Genomic DNA, 22,417 nt, shown 5'->3' with positions numbered 1-22,417 from the left:
GTGACTGGACTTGGTTCTGCAAAGGGTCTGAGAGGAACATGAGGGGAACGTTTATGGTTCAATGTTCTGCTCTAAGGCTCCAAACATCTAGCAACCAGAAGAGGGAGGAGCTCCTGGAAGCTGAATGATCTCCTGCAGGCGAACCTGCAGCCACCCATTCATCTGGATTATAGACAGATATAGCTGGGTATCATCAGCATAACAGTGGAAATTAATCCCATGCTGTCTAACAACTCTACAGATGCCATCTGTCACCAGATGGCGCCATCTGGTGACAGAAAAGGGAACAGCCACTAATCTTTTGACTTATTTTTTTATTACATCTTTTACATTATTTCAATATTGTTCTTCAATCAGTAAATTCAAAAGTTCAGGTTTTTTTTTTTAGTTCTGACTTCTGTTTTCCCAGAACTTAACATGAAACTGTTCAGAGATAAAGTGAGAAACAGCGCCGCCTGCAGGTCTCCAGCTGAACAACCGATAAAAACAATACAAAAATCTGCTTTCATTAAATAATAATAGATTAGGTTAATTTATAGGGTCTCAGTTCACTAAGAAATAAATTAGACAATTTGTTTCTAAAAAAAAACAAAAAAAACCGGATCATTTTCACACTAAAAAAGAATACCAGAGTCAAAACGGCCAAAATTTGTTAGTTTTTTTTTTTATTCAGTTCTCACTTCATTTTATTTCTATAGCTTCAATTCACCACACATGTCATATCAAGGCATTTTAAAGTTCACCACCTCATCCAGTTTAATTCAAACAAGAACATCTCTGATGTTTTTCATATAAACCATGGATTGATCACATAACAGCATCTGAAACAACTAAATAAAACTTCTAGCAGAAAATCTTCCTTCTTCTTCAGCAGATGAACTCAAACATTAACAGGTTGGAATGTTGATTTCAATAAAACTGCTTCCTGTGGCTTTAATGAGTGGATCATAGATCCATCACCTTCTGCTTCCTTGTTCCTTCCCAGTTTACAGCTGGTTCTGCTTGACCACAGGGCTGATGGGAAATGTAGTTAGTGTTCTTTTTGACTAAGCTGTTTGGAGAACATTGTGAGTGAATTATTGAGTATTTCTAACTGTTCCCCCTCAGCTGAGAAATAAAAACAGGCTTTAAGGTTTCAGGTGAATCTGAGGAGTCCACATCCTGACCTCTTGACTCTGGTTTCCATGGAAACCACCTGAGCGGGTTAATAATTACAGACAATGAGGAACTGACCTCTGATCAGCGGGCTGGGGGAGGTGGCTGAAGATGTCTGTTGGAGATCATCTCAGACGGTCCAGGAAGTCTGGACCTTAGAAGGATTTCAAACCCAAACCTGCTGCCGTTGGTCAGGATGGAGCTGGAGGTGAAGATCGAGCTGCTCAAGTTCTGCTTTGGGGTTTTAAACTCCATTTTCCTGGTAAGACGTCAGAGTTTCCTGAATGATTAACCAGGAGAAGGAGCCTGCTTGTTTTCAGCTTTGCTTCTTTTGCAACACTTCCTCATAACTTTTCATTAAAAGGTTGTTTTTCGGTTGTCAAACTTTCGCCACCAAAGGCCCCAAAAATAACATCAATGGATGTGAGTTTGATTGACAGTTTGTTCTGACAGTTTTTGTTTTGTTATTTATTTCAGGTAGTTCTGGACTCTTTCCTATTTCCACATATAGTTTCCCTTTGGTCGCCTTATGGTTCTGTTTTTGATATTTCTCAGGTAGATGGAAAGCTGTTCTTTTCTAGAGGGTGGGGGAATTTCTTTATTGTCTACATTGGCGTTGGATTTAGGAGTTTGTCCTGAAATCGAAGGGTTGACGGTTCGAGCCCCGACTCCATCTTTTATTGTCGTTGTGTCCTTGAGCAAGGCACTTCACCTGCATTGTCTACTGATGGTGGTCAGAGGGTGGCGCCAGTGTACGGCAGCCCCGCTTCTGTCAGTGAGCCCCAGGGCAGCTGTGGCTACAGTGTAGCTCACCACCATCAGTGTGTGCGTGAATGGGTGAATGAATGTCGTGTAAAGCGCTTTGGTCAAGTCTCCTGACTTGAATAAAGGCGCTATATAAGTACAGGACATTTACAGTGTTGGGCACGTTAATTTAAAAAAGTAATTAGGTTATAGTTACTAGTTACTTCTCCCAAAGAGTAACTGAGTTACTCCACAATAAAAGTAACTAGTTACTAGTTAAAGTAACTATTGCATTACTTTTGCGTTTCTCGCCCCCGTAACCCTCCCCACTCGGCCCCCACCTTCTCGCCGTGTGTTTCAAAGCCAGCTGAATAGTGCGGACGACAAAGACAAGAACCTGCAGAGAGTTTAGCATTTATTGCAACTCAACGTAAATGACATCAGGGGGGAACGCTATCTGACGGACCTATAAACCCCGTCAGATAGCGTTCCCCCTGCTTCACATGGGGGGAACGCTATCTGAGGCGGTGTAAATATCATCAGGCTGCATTACCTCTACTAATGGATGTTACTTTTTTAACAGGGATCTGATGAGTCAGTCCGTCCGTCCGTCCGGTTTTAAATCAGGTTGTGTCTGGATTAGCCAGCAGGTCGGTCCAGATCTGGACCCTGTTCCGCTAATCCATGACCTCTGACCTAAACTAATTACATGCAATAATAAAAAAAAAAAACATAAAGCAAACAGCAAACGATATAATTTTATGTCTCTTCAAAAAGAACATGAAACAATATTGCTTAAATAAGTTTCCCTTCCAAAACTGTTCTTCAGCTGGATCTTTGTTGTCCAATCTGCAATTAAAGTGAATTAGTGAGAAATTAAAGGTTTGTTTAAAGCTGCACCTCACATTTTCCAATTAAAGAAGATAATCATTGGTGTGTAGAATTTTTTTAAAGAATAAATTGAACCCCAGTGTTTTTATAATAGCAAACTTGGATTTATAATGAAGGGCCCCTATAGAGGGTGGGCTCTGAGGACCACCACTCCCCACCGGCTCCATCTGGGTCTAAAGCATGTCTTTAAACTTAGTGATGCAGGCCGGAGCTCCATCCTTTATTTCCAGACTGTTATCCGTAGGGCCCATCCCTACTAAGCGGCTCTCGGATCAAACATCAAGACTCTCAGCTGCAGAAAAAGGCTCCAACTCACCCTTATCCTCCACACTCCGTGTTTTGCATGGAAGCTAAACTTGTTTCACCTGAATGAAATGTTGAAGGGTTGATAATTTTGCCTCATTTGGATCTTCTCTGCAGGTTCTGGGTCTGAGCGTTATGGGTTGCGGAATCTGGATCCTCTTTGACACCGGAAACTTCCTCCAGGTTCTCTCCTCCGGTAACAAGTCCCCAGCTTTAAAGATGCTTCAGAAATGTTGAATGGACTCAAGATTAAGTGCAGCAACATTTTCCCACAGAAACATTTAAACTTTAGTACATTTATTCACTGGGGGGTAAACAGTCCAACTTGGGTAAAAACTTAATAAGAGGTACAAACCCTTCAAATACTCAACCTCTTAACACCTTATTTTGGGTAATCCTCGCCTATTTTTACATACCCAAATAGAAAAGCAAGTTACATGTGCAATACATTTATGAAAGCTAACACCTTCTAGTTTCTAAAAATATAAAATTGGGTTAGTAGAACACAGGTCAAGCTGCATCAGTTCAAACATGACTCAAAGTTGTTTTTTTGATTCCTCTCGAACATAAAAGGTCTTTTTTGAACAGCAGTAATAAAGACCTGCTTGCTTATTGTGGCTGCTTTGTTTACATGTTGACAGGCTGCTATGGGGAGTTGTACTTCATATGGGGCCCACCCAGATAATGTTGCTTATTGTTGTGTCGTTACGCCATTGTTTCCAACAATGTCTAACATGTTTATATCTGTAAACATTTTACCGGTGGGATTTTCATGTACTCTGAGTTATTAGTTGTAAACACTTTATAACGGGTCGTTTGGAGAGGATAAACAGGTAGCAAATACCTAAAGTACCGCTGACACAAAAAAGAGACTTGCAGAGACACAAAACAAATGCAAAAAAAATATATACCGTAAGAACCAAAAACACCTGCAAGGTAAGAAAAGCTGTAAACTAGTAAAGAAACAAACGGGAGACATGAAGCCTTTTAGAAAGAAGCAGATGAATCACATATTCTTTCCTTTCTCCAGAAGTTCTCAGGGTGACATCGGATCTGCTGGTTCTCCTCCCCCAGCAGCGTGTCGCAGACATTTTTGATTTATGCCCAACATTGAAGCATGGTCTGCGCTATGTTAGTCCACGCCACAACGCCAGAGGGCCAATCAGGAACTAGCTGTGGGTCTAGATACGGCCGAGGCGGTGAGGAAGTGGGGGCAAGTTTGTGCGACAACGGAGGGACATGAGGGCCAAAAAGAGCGGGGATCCAGGTGGAAAAAGGCTCCCAGCGTTCTCACGCACCTCGCTCTGCTAGCTGCTCCATCTTCAGTCATTTTCCACAATGGCGGTCAGACAAACAAAACAAGCTGGTAAGGAACCAAACAGGAAATATGCATAGAGTAGAGCGGATGTAGATTTGACCAATCAGAGGCTTCCTGTCTGCGCTCACTCACAAGTTTGGAGGGGAGCAGCAGAGTGTCTGCGGAGGAGACGGGGACGTCTCTGCGTTTGCAGACGACCTGCACACGCAGTGTTAATTTCATCAACCAGGACAATGACGAAAATATGTCGTCAACGCCCCTTTTTTCCGACGATGACGAGATTATGACGCACAAAAATTGTTTCCAGAAAATAAAAATGACAGAAATAAAAAGCGATTTTCGTCAACGAGACTAAGACAGACAAAATCTATGATCCATTGACAACTGGACATTAAGAAATGTAAATGTTTATATTTCATTTGTAATTGTTAATATAAGTGTTTCTTGAGCTTCATAGAAGATTACTCGTTGTTGCCCTGTTTGTCCCACATGGCGCCTGTCCCTCAGTCCCTCGCGCCGCTCAGTCAGTAGAAGCAGAGGGTTTATACTCATAGCTCAACTTCGCAGTCATGGCGGGGGCTCAGGTACTGGTGTGCGGTTTGTTGGACGAGGTGGGCGAAAACAACGTATGGATGTATGGAGCCATTTCATTTACGACGTGAAGGAGAAAACCGGGGGAAGGACGCCACCAAAGAGTCTGCTGCTTCAAAATGGCAGGAAAGAACAAAGTGAATCTCCAGCGACATCTGAGGAGCCGACATGCTGCCATACGGAAGAAGGTAAGAAACGGGGGGGCCTGTAGTGGTGGGAACAGGTGTGTGTGTGGCTTCCTGTGTCTGTCTGTCTCTCTGTCATAGAAGAAAGATGTTCTACTGATACTCTGGATATTAGTCGTTTAAATTTCTTCCTCCAAACTAGATTCCTGACCCAGTGACATCACAGCCAGATCAGAGGTGGAAGGAAGGGAAGTCTGTTTGAGGATGAAGACCAAGTGGATGTGATGAATCCACCCGACAGAAGGTTCAATGTGTGCAGAGAGATATATGTTTAAAAGAGAAGCAGTGTGTGACATTCTATTCTGCACAGTGTTATATAAATAAAATAGAGAAAAAGAGAAACTGTCTGAAGAAGTTTATTCTGTACAGTGTTGACTAAAATGACAAAACTAACAATGACTAAAATATGACTAAGACTAAAATAGATTTTTGTCTTTGTGACCAAATTAAAAAAAAAGCTGACGAAATGAACACAGCACACACAACTAAGGACAATTTAGAGACCCATCTAATGTGACAGTTTGGTCCTTTCACCGTGCCTCTGACTGATCTTGCTTCTTGGTTAATTGTCCCTTTGGCTGACTGGTCAGCATGCCTGGTTTCCACCTGGGAGTCTGGAGATTAAATCCTGCCTGGGCCGTCTGTTGTTCCTTCCACACTAAAGGCTGATTTACATTTCGAAACCAGGTTGTCTGCGTAGGTGTCGCAGTGAACAAAAAGTCGCCCCCTCCGCTGCACCTCTCCCAAATTGTACCTGACAGGAGGCCGGCTTGCTTTGTTTTTAGGACCGAAATTGCGGGAAAAAACTAGTGAAGATGGAGCAGCTAGAACATCGAGGTGCGTCAGAACGCTGGGATCCTTTTTCCACCTGGATTCCCGCTCTTTATCGCCGCCATGTCCCTCCGTTGTCGCACAAACTCACCCGCAGTTCCTCTCCGCCTCAGCCGTATCTAGACCCACAGCGTATAGACCACGCGTCAATATTGAACATAAATCAAAAATGTCTGCATCAAGCTCACTGTGCCACACTGCTGCAGGAGGATAAGCATCCCTTACAGTCATGCTCTTGGACTGTGGGAAGGAGCCAGAGTATCCAAAGATGCAGAAGGAAAACATGCAAACTCCATGCAGACAGACATGAGGAATCGGACCAGGAACTTTCTCGCTGCAGAGGCAGCAAACTGCCCCACCGTGCAACACCCCAAATTAAGATTATTTTCAAATTGTTCTATTGAATTTGCAAAATTTTCAACTAAACTGTTCCTTTTTATTCTGGGATGTTTTGTGTAGAACTTTGAGGATCGAATATTTTACAGTGAAGAGCTTCCTGGCTGCTTTGCACTAATTCTGCTGCATCACAGAGTGAATGGAGGAGCTTCACAGAAGTCTCCAATCTATAGAGAAATTCTTCAGACCAAAGGAGGTAATGGAAACAAGCCGTAGAGGCGTGTGACTTGTGGTTTTCTGTGTTTGTGGCAGAGGAGCTTCGTGTGGTGGCATCAGGCCTGTTTATGATTGGCGGAGTGGTGGTGTTGATCAGCCTCACCGGATGTGCTGGAGCCACCATGGAGAAAAGGTTCATGCTGCTGGTGGTGAGTCTCGGCATCCTCTGACCTGCTGGGCTTCTCTACGGCCCGCTTTACTTCTATCAGTTACACAGAGGTGACTCATAGCGCTGCATGCTGCTAAAACGCTGAACTATCTCCTTCCACAGTACCTGGGATTCCTCATTGTTCTGGTTCTGGGTCAGTTGTTTGTGACATTCCTGCTCCTCTTTAATAGAAGCAAGGTAGGTCCTCCTTTACATTTTCACATGGAAAGGTCAGTTAGTTTAAAGTTCTCCAGCTTTAAGCTGTGTGACTGGCTGGACATTTTGGAGGTTTCTGAAGCAACATCATTAACCCAAACATGGCTGCATAAATTCTCTGTTTAGTAATGTATAAGTGATACTTTAACCCATAATTAATGGTAAATGGACTGTAGCTGAATAGAGCTTTATCAAAACAGCACATTAAGTCATTCCATCATTCATTCATATGCTGGTGGTGATGAGCTACATAACAGCCACAGCTGCCCTGGGGCACGCTGACTGGTACCAGGCTGGAAGCTCCATAACTCCCTTAGCTCCAGGTTTAGAGTATTAACAAACCAAAACAAGTGTTTTGTGGTTGGTTTTAATTAAAGTCCCAGAAATGTTAAACGGGTCCATCTTAGATTGCATTTCAATTCCTTTTAGGTTCTAACTTGTTTTATTCTTTTCAAAGATTGCAGCTGACGTTTGTTTTCTGTGATCAGATTGAGAAAAGTTTGACAGAGTCTGTGGATCAGATCATCTTCCAGTACGGGAACAACAGCGACAGCAGCGGCAGCAGAATAATGGACAGCGTGCAGCATTCAGTGAGTCTCTCTGCTGATGCTTCTGTCCTGCTTAAAGTTGGACCCAACCTTAATATTCAGCTTGATTCTGGCTCACAGGCGGAGTGCTGTGGCTACAAAGGTCCTGCTGACTGGCTCAACAACAGCTTCATTAAAACTCTGAACCTGACGAGTCCGGTTGTGGCGCCATGTTCCTGCTTCAGTTCCGTTCAACCCGGTTTTAACTCGTCCTGGTGTTCGGAAAACAGCTCGTTCTCTGAGCTGGGGATTAAAGAAGGAAGTGGACTTTTTACTAAGGTACTGATGAGGAGTCTGTGATGAACTCCTAAATACCAACTGCACCATATTTATACTGGATCCTGGTTTGAGAGTTAGAATGATATTTGATGTTCTTTTAAACTTCACAAAAATATATAAATTCTGTTTCTATAGAATGCAAAAATATGTGGTTAAATAGATTTAGATGTTTGGAGGCTGACAATTAGTGGTTTACTGACGCCATGTTTGATTTGTCAGAACTGCATTCAGACGATCGGTAGTTGGCTGCAGGGGAACTTCCTGACAATCATCGTAATGGATGCAATCCTCATTCTGCTGCAGGTACCAACAAACACCAGAGTCTGACTGTTCCAGCTATAATTACCCTGGCTGATGGGGGGCCCACTGCTCCTGTCTTTGTTTTCTCTGCAGATAGCTGAAGTTTCCGTCGCCGCATATCTGTTCCGCATGTTTGGGCAAAAACTTGTGTTAAAGAAAAACAAAGCGCTGCTCGATCAAAGCCCCGACCCCGAGGACTCCTCCCCTGACAGCGGACTACAGAACCAGGCCTTCGCTGCCAATGAGGACCCTACAGACCCAAACTACATACCTGCTGTAGACCCCAACCACATGGCTTATGATCATTACCACCAGAACCAGAACCAGGGCTACCAGGGGCCAGTTAACTACGTCCAGAACCAGAACCAGGGCTACCAGGAGCCAGTTAACTACGCCCAGAACCAGAACCAGGGCTACCAGGAGCCAGTTAACTACGCCCAGAACCAGAACCAGGGCTACCGGCATTACTAAATCCCCTCAGATTGAATGTGCTCCAAACTTCCGCTGCACATCTTTGTTCCAAAGAAAATCATCTTTTTGTATTGAATTCTTTCTATTGAGGTGTTGTGCAATAATATCTTTAGGTTGTTTTGTATTCAGTCAAATGATTGTCCTATGTGCCTAATGCATAAATCTACAATAAATTGAACAGAAACAAATGAATCTCCAGGGTTGACACAGTCCAGTCAATAAACGCTTTAACTAAGATGGGAAAATGTCAATAAAACTATGGGGGCCGAAACGTTTCTGTCTGTGTGTGCGTGTTTGTGTGTACCTATCTAGCCCTCAGAGTGAGGACCAGCTGTTGTAAAGTGAGGACATTTTGCCAGTCCTCACACTGTTTTGTCAATGGTTAGTTTTAGGGGTAAGGTGTCAGTTGGGTTAGGGTTTGGGTGAGGTATGCATTAGTAATGGTTAAAGGGGAACACCGTTTCTTTCCATTGGTCCAATAGAAAGAAACGGCGTTCCCCTTTAAGTTTAGGGTAAGGGCATAGAAAGGGTTGGAAATCAATTGAAGTCAATGAAAGTCAACACATGGTCCTCACTATATATTGCAGAACCAGTGTGTGTGTGTGTGTGTGTGTGGGGGGGGTGGGGGGGGGGTGGTTAGGGCCTTGAAGCGCTTAGTTGGTCATTCCACAACCTTGTAACAACCCATGAAAAAAGTATTGATTCTCTTAAGCGCAGTTTAGGCCCTGCTAGACGACAATCCATTGATGAGCGGAGTGACTGAGTTGAGACATGAGCCTTTGCTAGAGGGTTCAAGTAGATGGGAGCCATACCCTTTAGCACTCTGTAGGCTAGCATCAGGGACTTGAATTTGATGCGGGCAGCCAGGGGGAACCAGTGAAGCTCAATGGACAGAGATGTGATGTCAAACTTTTTGAGCTGACTAAAGACCAGAGATGCTGCCGTGTTCTGGAGTCCAGTGAGGAGTGCATTACAATAGTCTAGATGGGAGATAACCATAGACCTGACCAGGAGCTGGGTAGCATGTTGTTAGGTATGGCCGGATCTTTCTAATGTGGTGTGAAGCGACAAGATCAAGAGACAGAGGTAACATGATCTTAAAGGTCAGCTGGTCTTCAATCATGACATCCAAGTTTCTTGCTGCCTTTGATGGATTCAGAGAGAGGGACCCGGTCCAGGTGTGAATATTGTGGTGTATGGGTGGTTTGGCTGGGATAACTGTCATGGTCTTGGTGTTGATGGTTGACTTTTCCATTTGCTCCTGCTCACCTGTCCCATTGGCCCAGCGGCTGATTAAACGCTGATGATTTTCACCTGGTTTCTCAGCTATTTATGTTGTTTGCCTGCTTTCCATCAGTGCCAGATTATTCAAGTTGTTTCGGTGTAAGGAGCTCTAGTGATCAAGTAAGTGTTTTGATTGACTTTTTGGATTCTGACCTGTTTTCTGATTGATGATTCTGATTCTTGCTACACAGTTGGATCCTTAAACGCTTGGAGCTATAGAACACATGGGGAGTGTTGGCCTAGATGTTAGTGCCGTCTGCTTGTGTTCTGAGAAGGTTGCAAGTATCCGGTTTGATCCCCACAGCCTGCCACTCTGGGACCCTGATTAAGACCCTTGTGAATTAAAATGAGCACTGAGAGTTGATATGCAAGGAAGAAAAAGGTTTATTTTACTCTGCAGAGGAGAAGGACACAAACAGTTGAAATGTTAGTGTGACCAGTGATGACATGTTTAGCCGCATGTCGTCATTCAACCGCTGGTTGTCTAGGTGGTGCCCTGAAAACAACGTGGGCTACATTAATAATTGGCAATCCTTTTGGGGAAAGCCTGGTCTGATTCGGAGAGACGGCATCCATCCCACTTTGGATGGTGCAGCTCTTCTTTCTAGGAATCTGGCCACATTTATTAGTCCTCCAAAACCCTGACCACCCAGGGTGCAGACCAGGAAGCAGAGTTGTAGTTTAACACACATCTCTGCAGCTTCTCTACTGTTACCCACTCTTTACTCCATCCAGACAGTGTCTTGCCCACGACCAAAATCTAATAAATTAGCAAAGATTCCCAAAGGAGTAAATCATGATAATCTAATTAAAATCAAAATAACTCAAATTGGGGAAAAAGTTAAAACAATTAAATGCGGTCTGTTTAACATAAGATCGCTTTCCTCTAAAAGTCTACTAGTTAATGACTTGATTTGTGATAATCACATTGACTTGTTTTGCCTTACAGAAACCTGGCTGCAGCAAGAGGATTATGTGAGCATAAATGAGGCAACTCCTTCAAGCTATTTAAATTTTCACATCCCCAGAAGTTCTGGGCGAGGAGGAGGAGTAGCAACAATCTTCCAGTCTGACTTACTGATTACTCCCAAAACAGTTAATACCTACAACTCTTTTGAACATTTAACCCTTAATTTCCCTGATCCAAATTTCAAGGCAAGAAAACCTCTTCTTTTTGTAACTTTGTATCGTCCACCAGGTCCTTACTCTGAATTTTTAGATGAGTTTTCAGAGTTCCTTTCTGATTTGGTATTAAATACTGACAGGGTCATCATAGTGGGAGATTTTAACATCCATGCTGACATTGAAGGCGATAGCTTAAGAGCAGCCTTTAATGCTATCTTAGACACTATTGGCTTTGTTCAAAATGTGAATAGTCCCACGCATTCTCATCTTCATACTTTGGATCTTGTGCTGACATACGGCATAGAATGTGAAGAAATAACAGTATTTCCTCACAACCCTGTCCTCTCTGACCACTTTCTAATAACCTTCAGGATTACTTTAACAGAGTTCTCCTCCCCCAAAAGAAGGTTCAATTTTAGTAGATCTTTATCAGATAGTGCAGTTATAAATTTTAAAGAATCTGCTTCACTTTCTCTCTCCTCTGTGTCACTGAGCAGTGCTGCAGAGTGCAAAAGTTTAGCTTATTCCCCTTCACAGGTTGATGATTTTGTTGATGGGGTTGCTAGTTCTCTGCGTATTGCCTTAGACAACGCAGCTCCTTTGAAAATGAAAACCGTTAAAAATAGAAAGCTTGCTCCTTGGTTTAATGCAGAGCTGCGTACTTTGAAGCAAAATGCTAGGAAACTGGAGAGAAAATATCGCTCCACAGGCCTGCGAGAGTCCTTCCTAGTCTGGAAAAATGGTTTACTGCTGTATAAGAGGACCCTTTGTAAAGCAAGAGCAGCATACTTCTCCTCATTAATAGAGGAGAATAAGAATAATCCTAGATTTCTTTTTAATACAGTTGCCAAACTCACCCAGAGCCATAGCTCTGTTGAACCGTCCATTCCACCTGCTCTTAGCAGCAATGACTTTATGGGATTCTTTATAAATAAGATTGATCTTATTAAAAATAAGATCATAAGCACTCCTCTATCCGCGATTGTACCTGAGGTAGTCATGGAATCTGAACTGGGTTTAGACTGCTTTGATCCAGTTGAACTCTCTGAATTAGCAAAATTATTGTCTTCATCTAAGCCTTCAACTTGTATGTTAGATCCAGTTCCAACCAGGTTATTTAAGGAGGTATTCCCTTTGATCTCCTCCTCCATTTTAGATGTGATTAATCTATCTCTGTTACAGGGATATGTACCTAAAGCTTTTAAGGTTGCTGTAATTAAACCTCTGCTTAAGAAACCGTCTCTTGACCCAGATGACTTGGTCAATTATAGACCTATATCCAATCTTCCTTTCTTATCCAAAATTCTTGAGAAAGTAGTTGCCAAACAAGTTTGCGATCACTTCCACCATAATGAACTTTTTGAAGAGTTTCAGTCTGGCTTTAGAGCTCATCATAGCACTGAAACAGCTCTGGTGAAAGTCACTAATGATATTCTCATGGCCTCAGATAATGGACTTGTATCTGTGCTCGTCCTGTTGGATCTTAGTGCTGCATTTGATACAGTTGACCATAATATTCTTTTAGAAAGACTTGAATATTTTGTTGGAATTAAAGGAACAGCACTAGACTGGTTTAAATCTTATCTATCTGATCGAATTCAGTTTGTTCATGTTAATGATAGATCTTCAACACGCTCAAAGGTTACCTGTGGAGTACCACAGGGATCAGTGCTAGGACCAATTCTCTTTACTTTATACATGCTCCCAATTGGTAGAATTATTAGACAGCATGGGATTAATTTCCACTGTTATGCTGATGATACCCAGCTATATCTGTCTATAAATCCAGATGAAGCTAACCCATTACATAGATTACAGGCATGTCTTGAAGACATAAAAACCTGGATGACTCTTAACTTTCTGCTTCTGAATGCAGACAAAACAGAAGTTATAGTCTTTGGACCAGAGTCTCTGAAAAAGAAACTGATTAGCCAGTCACTTCATTTGGATGGGATTAAACTGATTTCAGATAATAAAGTAAAAAATCTTGGTGTTGTTTTTGATCAGGACCTGTCATTTAGGTCCCATATCAAGGAGGTTTCTAGAATTTCCTTCTTTCATCTGAGGAACATTGCAAAAATTAGAAATATCCTGTCCAGGGGTGATGCTGAGAAACTAGTCCATGCATTTGTTACTTCAAGGCTGGACTATTGTAATTCTTTACTATCAGGAAGTCCACAAACTGTAGTTAAAAGCCTTCAGCTGATCCAAAATGCTGCAGCCAGAGTTCTAATGAAAATTAAAAAGAGAGATCATATCTCGCCTATCCTGGCTTCTCTTCATTGGCTTCCTGTTAAATCAAGAATAGAATTTAAAATCCTCCTTCTCACATATAAAGCCTTAAATGGCCAAGCTCCATCTTATATCAGAGATCTGATTGTTCCTTATGTTCCTAACAGAGCACTTCGCTCTCAATCTGCAGGTTTACTAGTGGTTCCTAGAATTTCTAAAAGTAGAATGGGAGGCAGATCTTTTAGTTATCAGGCTCCTCTCCTGTGGAACCAACTACCAGTTTTAGTCCGTGAGGCAGACACCCTGTCTACTTTTAAGGCTAGGCTTAAAACTTTCCTTTTTGATAAAGCTTATAGTTAGAGTGGCTCAGGTTATCCTGAGCTATCTCTATAGTTATGCTGCTATAGGCTTAGACTTCTGGAGGACATAGGGACCCCCATTTCATCATTCTGCTTCATTCTCTCTCTGTTCTCCTATTCTGCAGAATCTGTTAGTTCAATCTCTAACCTTCTGCTCTCTCTGCTTTTCCTCAGAGTAGCTTTGCCTCGTCTGTTCCTGTTTGGCTGTGACGTCATCCTGGAAAGAAACATCAGCTGTGCTGCTTCTATCAACACCCTTGTTTATAGATGTTGGAGATCGGCCTGTTTTCCAGTGTGGTCCTGTTTCTCTGACCGTGACTGAGTGGATGTGCTTTCTTCGTCCTCTGGCATGGGAGCTGCCTTGGAGCTCGTCTGCCTGGCTGTGTGTTTCCTGGACGGGGCCGCCTTTTACAGCTGCTTCTGTATCTCTGCTTCTGTCTCCTTGAACCCCAGTCGGCCTCGGCAGATGGCCGCTCACACTGAGCCTGGTTCTGCTGGAGGTTTCTTCCTGTTAAAAGGGAGTTTTTCCTCTCCACTGTCGCTACAAGCATGCTTAGTGTGGGGGATTGTATTTGAGTCAATGAGTCAATGCAATCAACTGGTTTTCCTTAGATAGAAAACTTTGTATCAATTTGATCTGGTTGAACTGTAAAGTGCCTTGAGATGACATGTGTTGTGAATTTGGCGCTATATAAATAAACTGAATTGAATTGAATAGTGTGGCTCTGTAGCGGTAGCTTCCCACACAAACCATGAGTCTTCAGTTCATCAAGGACATGAATTTTAACCACAGCATAAAGGAAGCTGAACTCATTATCTCTCATGACCTTCCCGTCACCCTTGTCTTTAGTAGGGAGGCATCTACTTCCTGTCCCCCTAAACAGTACAGCATAGTCAGGATGTCTCTGTCATTACTTCTACTCAAACAGGCACACTCAAAATATTTTATCTCACAACATGGGCCAAGAAAAAATGTGACTCCACACCCCACACTGCTCCCCAAGCGCCAAACTATGGCAGCCCACTGCTCCCCAACGGGATGGGTGAAATGCAGAGGTACATTTCTCAATAAAGTTCAATTAAAAAAAGAGAGAAATGTGGTTGGTGACTAAGAGAGGGAAGGTAGTCCACACAGAGGGGCTCTCACTCCCAGAAGGAACAATAGCAGACAGTAAGGACAGTTAAAGGTATCTTAGAATCCCACAAGCTAATGGAAACCTCAGATGCCTCCATCCCTGGAAATACAGCAGACATCTCGGTCCAGAAGAGTTCAGTTCTAGGAACAGCAAAGATACGCAGACGTCCATCCCCGTGAACACTGGGACGCAACTCAATGGGAAAGGAAAGGATTCTGGTTTCAACCGTTGCGTATATTAGCTGCGACACATGAATCAGGATGCTATGACCGAAAACATTTGATAGATGACCGTTGATATATGATTGGATGAATTTAGGTGTTCAGGCTGACGTAGAACTAACTAGCCTGCAGAAGATAACGGAAAAACCCCCACAGATTTTAAGACAGGATTTATTTTTTTTAAATAGAAATTTTCTATATTTTGGGACAATATGGTCTGATAAAGAGAACATTTATATGGACATTTAAGCCAGAATGATTTGACATTTAAATATGGCTTCCCTAAGACTTTAAACTGCTCTCCACCTCCATTAGTAGATCGATCTGCTCTTCTTCCAGACACTGCCTGACTGACGGACTCACTGACAGCATGTGGCAGTTACCATAGCGACGATGCGTGTTGAAAGTGCGCAGCATGTTTGCAGAGTTTCTAGAAGTACTTGTTTTTATTAGATAGTCTTTTTGATCTTATTTGTTCAAATATAAAACACTTCGCAGTTTAGTTGGAGACCTAGATTAGTGTCCTAGATTCAGTTTCAGTGTTTTTTTATCTTTAGAGTTTATATTTTACCATTTAGGATAAAAATATATATAAAAAAATACAGAGGACATGAACTCAAAGGTAGTTAGGACCCTGGGTGTAAGCTCGTCTGCTTCTTGCTGTTATTAAATGTGATAAAGAAAGACTCGTGATTTATCCGGTTTATAAACATTTTTATTGAAAGTATCAAACAATTTCAATCCTTCTCTAGAAAAGCTACAAGGAACAACAACTCAACAGTGCCCCCTGTAGTTTGGGCAGCAAATGTAAACAAGTAAAAATTATTTCAAAATAAAATCACATAAAAAAGTCATTTGATGGAACGGTGAAACCATGATCCCATCACCACCGAATGACTTCAACGAGAAAAGGCAAAAAAAATCTTTCAAATAATTGAGCGTCAAGTATTTGTTTAGGAATGTAAACAGAAAAATAAATATAGCAGGGGAGAAACCTTTTAAACTGAATCGAAAGACTTAGATCCAAATTTCCTGAGGTTCTATTTGACTGAATGAGACAGATTGATGTTTCGATCAGTCCAGCTGAATCCATAAGAACTGTAGTGACCCTGCAGCACAGAAAACAAAAGACAAGGAGAGAACTGAAGCCATTCACGGGTTTTCTTTAAGCAGCGCTGCCACCTGCCAGTGAAAGCAGTTCATACACTGCATGGATATCCTCAGGAAGTCGAAATCTGCTGTTGGATCGCTGCTGGGAGTGGAGCAATTTGTAGAGTCCAGTCCAGATACATTCTGTAATTAAATCAAATCAATCAATCAATCAATCAATCAATCAATCAATAAAATATGCATTTTATTTCTCTTGTTTCTTTTCTCTCTTTAAAATGAATTTCTGTTAACTTTGTTGCTTTTCTTTAATCTCCAGATAGATTTTTAATCCCATTTTCTTCACCATCTCTCTTTTTTTTCTTTTTTTCTTTCCTGCTTTTCTTTCCACTCTTTCTTTATCTCTCCTTTCTCTCCTTAAACCATCTAACAGTGACTCACCAGGTGTAGCAGCAGGTCCCGGTTCAGGTCAAGCAGCAGACAGAAATGCTCGAAATTTGAAGAGAAAGGTTGGAGGTTCTCTGCACAGGTCTGCAGGTGAAGGAGCCTACTGGCCAACAAGGAGGTCTGCAATAAAAAAAAACACTTCATTAGAAAATGTGTTTGAGCTTTTGTCAATAGCAGAATAAAACTGCATCCAGCTGCAGTTCATCTAGTTCTCACTTTCACTTTCATCTAAAACTGTTTAACGTTTTAAAGTCAAATTCCTTTAAAGGGAGATAGAAAGAGTTTTGTCTTTGTTACAGGCTGCTGACACCAAACAGCCTAAAGATTCAAATATCCAGTGATTGGACGTTGCTGAGGTAAAACTGGACGACTGGTTTGAGCTGAAAAAAAGGCAACAGCAGCTACGATAACTGCTGGTTCCAACCAACCAACCACTGGTGCCATCAACACCTTTGTTTCTAGACGTTGGAGCTTGGCCTGTTTTCCAGTGTAGTCCTGTTTCTCTGACTGTGACTAACTGGATGTGCTCTCTTCATCCTCTGACATGGGAGCTGGCTCGGAGCTCGTCTGCCTGGCTGTGTGTTTCCTGGACGGGGCCGCCTGTGGAGCTGGTTGACAGTTGCCTTTTGTATCTATGCTTCTTTTTCTATGTGTACCTCTGTCTCCTTGAACCTAGAATGCTGTAGAGAAAATGACTTGTGTAACCATCTAAACCAACTACTGTAATTTGTCTGGATGATCTGTTACATTTAGAGCCCTGGGATGAGGTGTTGTGAATTGGTTTAAACAAATTGAACTGAAAGGAGTTGAGGTTTTTTCTGAAGGCTGCCACTCGAGGTAAACAAGGTGCATCTGCTAAATCAGCAGCAGTGAGTATATAGAAATACAGTATATGATGTGCTCAGCATGCAGTCATCCAGGTCCTTTTAATCTTAGTACTTTACTATTGAAATACTGGCATTAAAATAACATGAATTAAAAATAGTAAAGATTAACATATCTTGATCATCAGCTTACCTTATTCAATGGGACGACACTCTCATTGCACTGCAGGACTTCCAGGTCTTTCAGGATTTTCTGTAGAAACACAAATATTGGCCAAAGAGAGTAATTAAAACCATTCTGGTAGTGAATGTTTGATGGGATCAGTTACGGATTCCAGGATCCTCACGGTTTCTTTAAGGTTACTGATGTAGCTCTGCAGCACCTTCCGAAGGTCCTCAGCGACGCTTTTCATTTCATCATAACTTGGCTGGAAATGCAGAGATCTTCCAGTTGCAGGATCCACCAACGGGCCGAGGAGCAGGAAGCAAAGGAAGCTGCGGTTCACTGCAACAGAGGTTTAATTTTAAAAAGTTTAATTTCCTGAAAACTGTTCAACTCTTACGATGACAGGTGCGAAAACATTTCTAAAAACCATGTTAGCTTCTCCTACAACTGAATTCATTCTGTGTGACGATCCCACCAAGCAACTGCAGTGAAAAATCCTCTGGCAAATACAAATTAGTTACATGAGAAGCGCGAACACCTCCAAATTGTGTGCAGGCTAGGCTGTGCTGGTTGCTGAGAGACCAAATAAAGTTGTATTGCTGCTAAGGAAATAAAAAAACAATGCTAGCACTGGTGGTGGTGCCATTACCTCCCATACAGTAGCAGCCATTCAAAATGGCTGCCGAATGGCAGTCCACTTCCCTGCAACTCCCAGCAAAATCCCCTCTATGAACCCAACATATTATTTTTACCCATCCTTTCACTAAATTACAGGATCTGACCAGGAGATGGTGCTTCTCTTTAGATCTTAATGTCCAAAAATCATGTCCAAAAAAAAAAAAGTACAAAGATTGATGTATAAAAAGGAAATTTAGGGGACCAGCCAAGGACCAGCCAAGGTCCAGCCAAGGACCAGCCAAGGACCAGCCTAGGACCAGCCTAGGACCAGCCAAGGACCCAACGAGTAAAGCAGGGAATTTTTGAATGGCTGCTACTGTCCTGGCCCGACAAAATGGTGTCAAATGCCTGCGCAGCTATTTCTTTAATTGTAACACTATTATTTTTAAGATATCAGCCAATTTCAACGGTAAAGATCTCTGGCTATGTGCTGGTGACGATTCCCAGTCATCCAGGTCATTGTCATTCCTAAAAAAGTAAAAAAAAAAGCAATCCACTGGTCTTGTGGATTAGTGCAGCCTTTAATGCCATCATAGCGTCACTCACACTGCAGGCATTGATGCTCAGTTCCAATTTTTTTGGGTTAAAAAAATCAGATTGTTCTGTTTAGTCATTCCAAAAACATTCCCAAGGAGACAGACACGGACGCATGGCCCAACACAGAGAGCGCCCTCCTGTGGACAAGACTCTGCTCTACATCTACACCTTATAGACAAAGGACATTCTATGAGGACCAGAATGTTCACATTTTGGACAAAGAAGACAGGTGGTTTGAGAGGGCGACGTGAAGGAAGCCGTCTATGTTAAGAGAGAAAAACCAACCTTAAACAGCCCCCCCCCCCCCCCCCCCCCCCCCCTATTTAAGGTTGGACTCCGATTTCAGGTTTCAAAAACCTCCAATGCAGCTTTAGAGGTGATTCCTTCCCGCTATCATCGCAGCTCCAACACCTTTAGAGGAGAGCAGAAGACCTCACCTATTCATCCAGGCCAACTATTCCCTCTAACGACCCCCCTTTCAGAGACATAGACAGGTATGGGGCATTGCAGGCTAACAAAGAAGCCAAACGACCCCCATTCCAAAGGGGGGGGCCCGTTCATCCGTTTCTATTTGCATGTTTTCTAAACTAAAACCAGGCTTTGTTGGGCTGCTGGATAAAACCTGGAACTAAACGCTATTTCTGACATTTGGATTGAAAAATCTTCCTGGATGGAAGAGAAACGTCTTCAAACTGGGAAACAAAGTCCAGAGGATTGATTTTTAACTTTTTTAGGAATCTTTGGCTATTTTTGTCCACATCTCCAACCTTTGGACCTTCAGGCTTGGGGGGCTGGTTGACCTTTAATGACCTCTGGAATCTTACATAATCCTTTAACAGCGGCACAAAGGAACATTTTCGACTGACACCATTTTGGATTGATTTGATGAAGGGGGGGACCGACTTCACTCAGCTGGGGAGGCCATTGGATCAGCATGCGACGGTGATGCTGATGCAGGACCGCATTTCTGAGGCACAGAACAGAACTTTGCTGATCACTGAGGTTGGTTTCAAGCTGAAGGAAGTTTTCTAAATGTTCTGGCATCCAGGTTCTGATTCGTTGAGAGCGAATCGAGGCGTGATGAATGGAAGTCTGAGTGAATTTCATGGCGCTTAGAGCTGCAGCACACAGACAGGCTCATATGAAAGCTGTGGTTTCTCCCTGCAGTGATGTTCAGCCTGCAGCACCAAAGCTACAGATAATTACAAGCAGATGTGTCTGACCATAAATCATTAGCAACCTGCAGTGACTCACGATTCGGCCCAGTTTACAGTAAGTTTGAGAGAGCAGTGGGGACGTTTCTGAGGAACCAAACGGCTCTGATCAGCAGAGAACCATCATGTTCCAGATTCCCTTCCTAAAACATCCATAAGCTCCTCTCCATCAATGCTCGTCTGAACGGCGTCGAGAACAGGATGAGACGGCGAGAATAATCAGATTATATCCTGAACAGCTCTGAATGAAACGGAAGGATGCAGGAGTGTAGCTGACTGACAGAGACCAGTTTGCACACATGAAGGATGTAAAAGCAGCAAATGGGTTCCCACAGAGCTCCGTCTGGAACCAGAGTCATGCTTTAAGAACAGAAGTTCGTTTTTGTAAAGTTATCAAAGTCTGTACTGTATGCTAGGGGAATGACGGCCGAGTGGTCAGAGCAAGTACCCGGCTGGATCCCCACTGCCTCCACTCTGGGTCCCTGAGCAAGACCCTTAACCCCCCACTGCTCCCCGGGCGCCGCACCATGGCAGCCCACTGCTCACTGAGGTAAATTTCTCCAATGTGAGATCAATAATATTTAATATGTTTATATTTATTACGCTATTTGCAGATCATACTAAACAAAATACTAAATCAAACTACTTGATTCCACTAAACTTAAAAAGAAGATAACAAATAAATTTTTCATAATAGAAACCATCGATTAGCATCCAAATTATTCACAATCTAAAATATCAAAAAATTTTTACCGTACTATTTACATTTTAAACTTAAGCCAACATACACTCTAAATTTATTATAATTCTCTCATCCTTCCATTCTGTAACTAATGTGAGGAAATATTGGGTCTAAAATAAAAACCCTTCTTCCTATTTTTCTAATCAACATAATAAAGCTATCAGAGCGGTGAGTCGTGCTTCAGCTAATTTATTCTTTATTAAATGAAACTAAACGATCAGATCTGCTTGATCTAAACTCTGCAGTTTTCCTTCTTTACTCCAGAAAACTCCGACTGGAAGATTTAATCCCAGCTTTAAAAATCAAGAAAATCTCCAGCAGAGGATTAATTCATGGAATCGTCTAAATGATCCAAGATGATCAATAATTATATAAGAAAGGAATTATTAACAAAACATAAGAGAAAATCACAAAAATATTGATTACTGTTTCTCAGGAACAAGTGGAAGGTAAGAAAATGTGTTAATTATTGCATCTAATGATATAAATATTGATAAATAAAAAAATTATCCTAAAAATGGTTGATTGTCGGGACTAAACAGCTTAATCTAAATCATTGGTGAGGTCAACATTTTCTATCATTAAAATAATTATTTTTTCTTTTTTTATTGAACAGAATTCAGTTGAAAATAGTTTTAAAATATCGGTGTCTTTTTTTCTGCCATCTTTGAACTACATTTTAATTGTATTTTGGGTTTCAGCAAAAGTAATTTGTACTTCAACCCAATAATAATCCCTCTGTGCGCTGAAGAGCCTCTGCTACATAATCTTAATCTGTTATCAACTGGAATAAAAATTATTTAAAAAAAACTGAATCAATTTATTTAGTGAGGAATTTACATTTAACATCAAAGTTTTCCTTTAATAAACAATGATTCTCAGATAACTGATATTCTAACTTCATAAACTGCGTCTTTAAAATACTTTTAACAAATATTTTCCTCTAATCTGACCAAGTTTCAGGATTTTAATATCATCATAAGAAAGTTTAAAAATTCAAAAAGTATTAAAGAAACCATTTTTTATCCAAAATCAAACAGAACATTCTTAATGAAACGGTCTAATTGTTTAAAGTTAATTATCAGTGCTAATAATCAGAGGAAGAGGCGGTACTGACTTGTTTCTGCTGATGGAGAATGAAGCAGCGGAGAAAGTTGAGCTTATCTCTGGATCTGCTCCCGTCCTGTGCAGCCTGGGATGTAGAACATCTCCTCTCCTGGTGCCGATATTTATCCTGCATCCATCCTGAAGCAGGCCTCGTTCTCAGGAAGCCGCCCACCATCTCCCCAGAAGCTTAGACGTCCCAGGCATGTTTCCTCGCTTCATGGGTGGCAGGAATCCACACCTTCATCCCTTCGAAGATTTCACAGAAAGTTTCATCACCGTCTCTGAGTCGCTCCGGGTTTAATCTGCCAGTAGATGTTTAGGAACTCCTAAAAGTCGTTATCGCTGATTCTTCTGATCCGATCCAGCTTCCATCATTTCTGCCTTTAATATGAGCATCTATGCCTCCTCTGACATCACCGCTAAAGATTCTGGCCTCCAGGGTTCCGGTTCATACTTGTCTTTTCTTCTTTTTTTTTTGCTTTATGTGTGATTGCATGCTTACCTTTGAAAAAGATTAGTTCTGTAAAAACTTTGGTTAAAACAATGAATTTGATTCATTGATTTCTGAAAAAAAAATGGAAAATGTAGTGATGCAACAATTACTGTC

The 22,417-nt window shown here is 41.9% G+C and overlaps 1 protein-coding gene across 1 annotated transcript; it reads left to right on the top strand.

Moving 5' to 3' along the window:
• Positions 1-1,223: 1,223 nt before the first annotated feature.
• Positions 1,224-8,877, top strand: si:ch73-139j3.4 (CD82 antigen). The gene is made up of 7 exons (XM_038307644.1): positions 1,224-1,417; positions 3,211-3,289; positions 6,667-6,779; positions 6,902-6,976; positions 7,483-7,584; positions 7,663-8,163; positions 8,254-8,877. The coding sequence occupies exons 1-6, from the start codon at positions 1,352-1,354 to the stop codon at positions 7,879-7,881; spliced, it is 654 nt and encodes a 217-aa protein (XP_038163572.1). The 5' UTR covers positions 1,224-1,351; the 3' UTR covers positions 7,882-8,163; positions 8,254-8,877.
• The last annotated feature ends 13,540 nt before the right edge of the window (positions 8,878-22,417 follow it).

The sequence above is a fragment of the Cyprinodon tularosa genome, unplaced genomic scaffold (assembly GCF_016077235.1).
Source record: "Cyprinodon tularosa strain WSP-4 unplaced genomic scaffold, ASM1607723v1 ctg618, whole genome shotgun sequence".
Classification (NCBI taxonomy): Eukaryota; Metazoa; Chordata; class Actinopteri; order Cyprinodontiformes; family Cyprinodontidae; genus Cyprinodon; species Cyprinodon tularosa.
The sequence above is the reverse complement of the archived record's forward strand: the minus strand, read 5'-3'. Positions and strand labels throughout refer to the sequence as shown.

Bases quoted from the DNA above. Each gene is read 5' to 3' on its own strand.
- si:ch73-139j3.4 (XM_038307644.1), top strand. From the start codon at position 1,352: ATGGAGCTGGAGGTGAAGATCGAGCTGCTCAAGTTCTGCTTTGGGGTT. The intron at 6,977-7,482 runs GTAGGTCCTCCT...TTCTGTGATCAG, and splicing joins TCCTCTTTAATAGAAGCAAG to ATTGAGAAAAGTTTGACAGA. The intron at 7,585-7,662 runs GTGAGTCTCTCT...TCTGGCTCACAG, and splicing joins TGGACAGCGTGCAGCATTCA to GCGGAGTGCTGTGGCTACAA.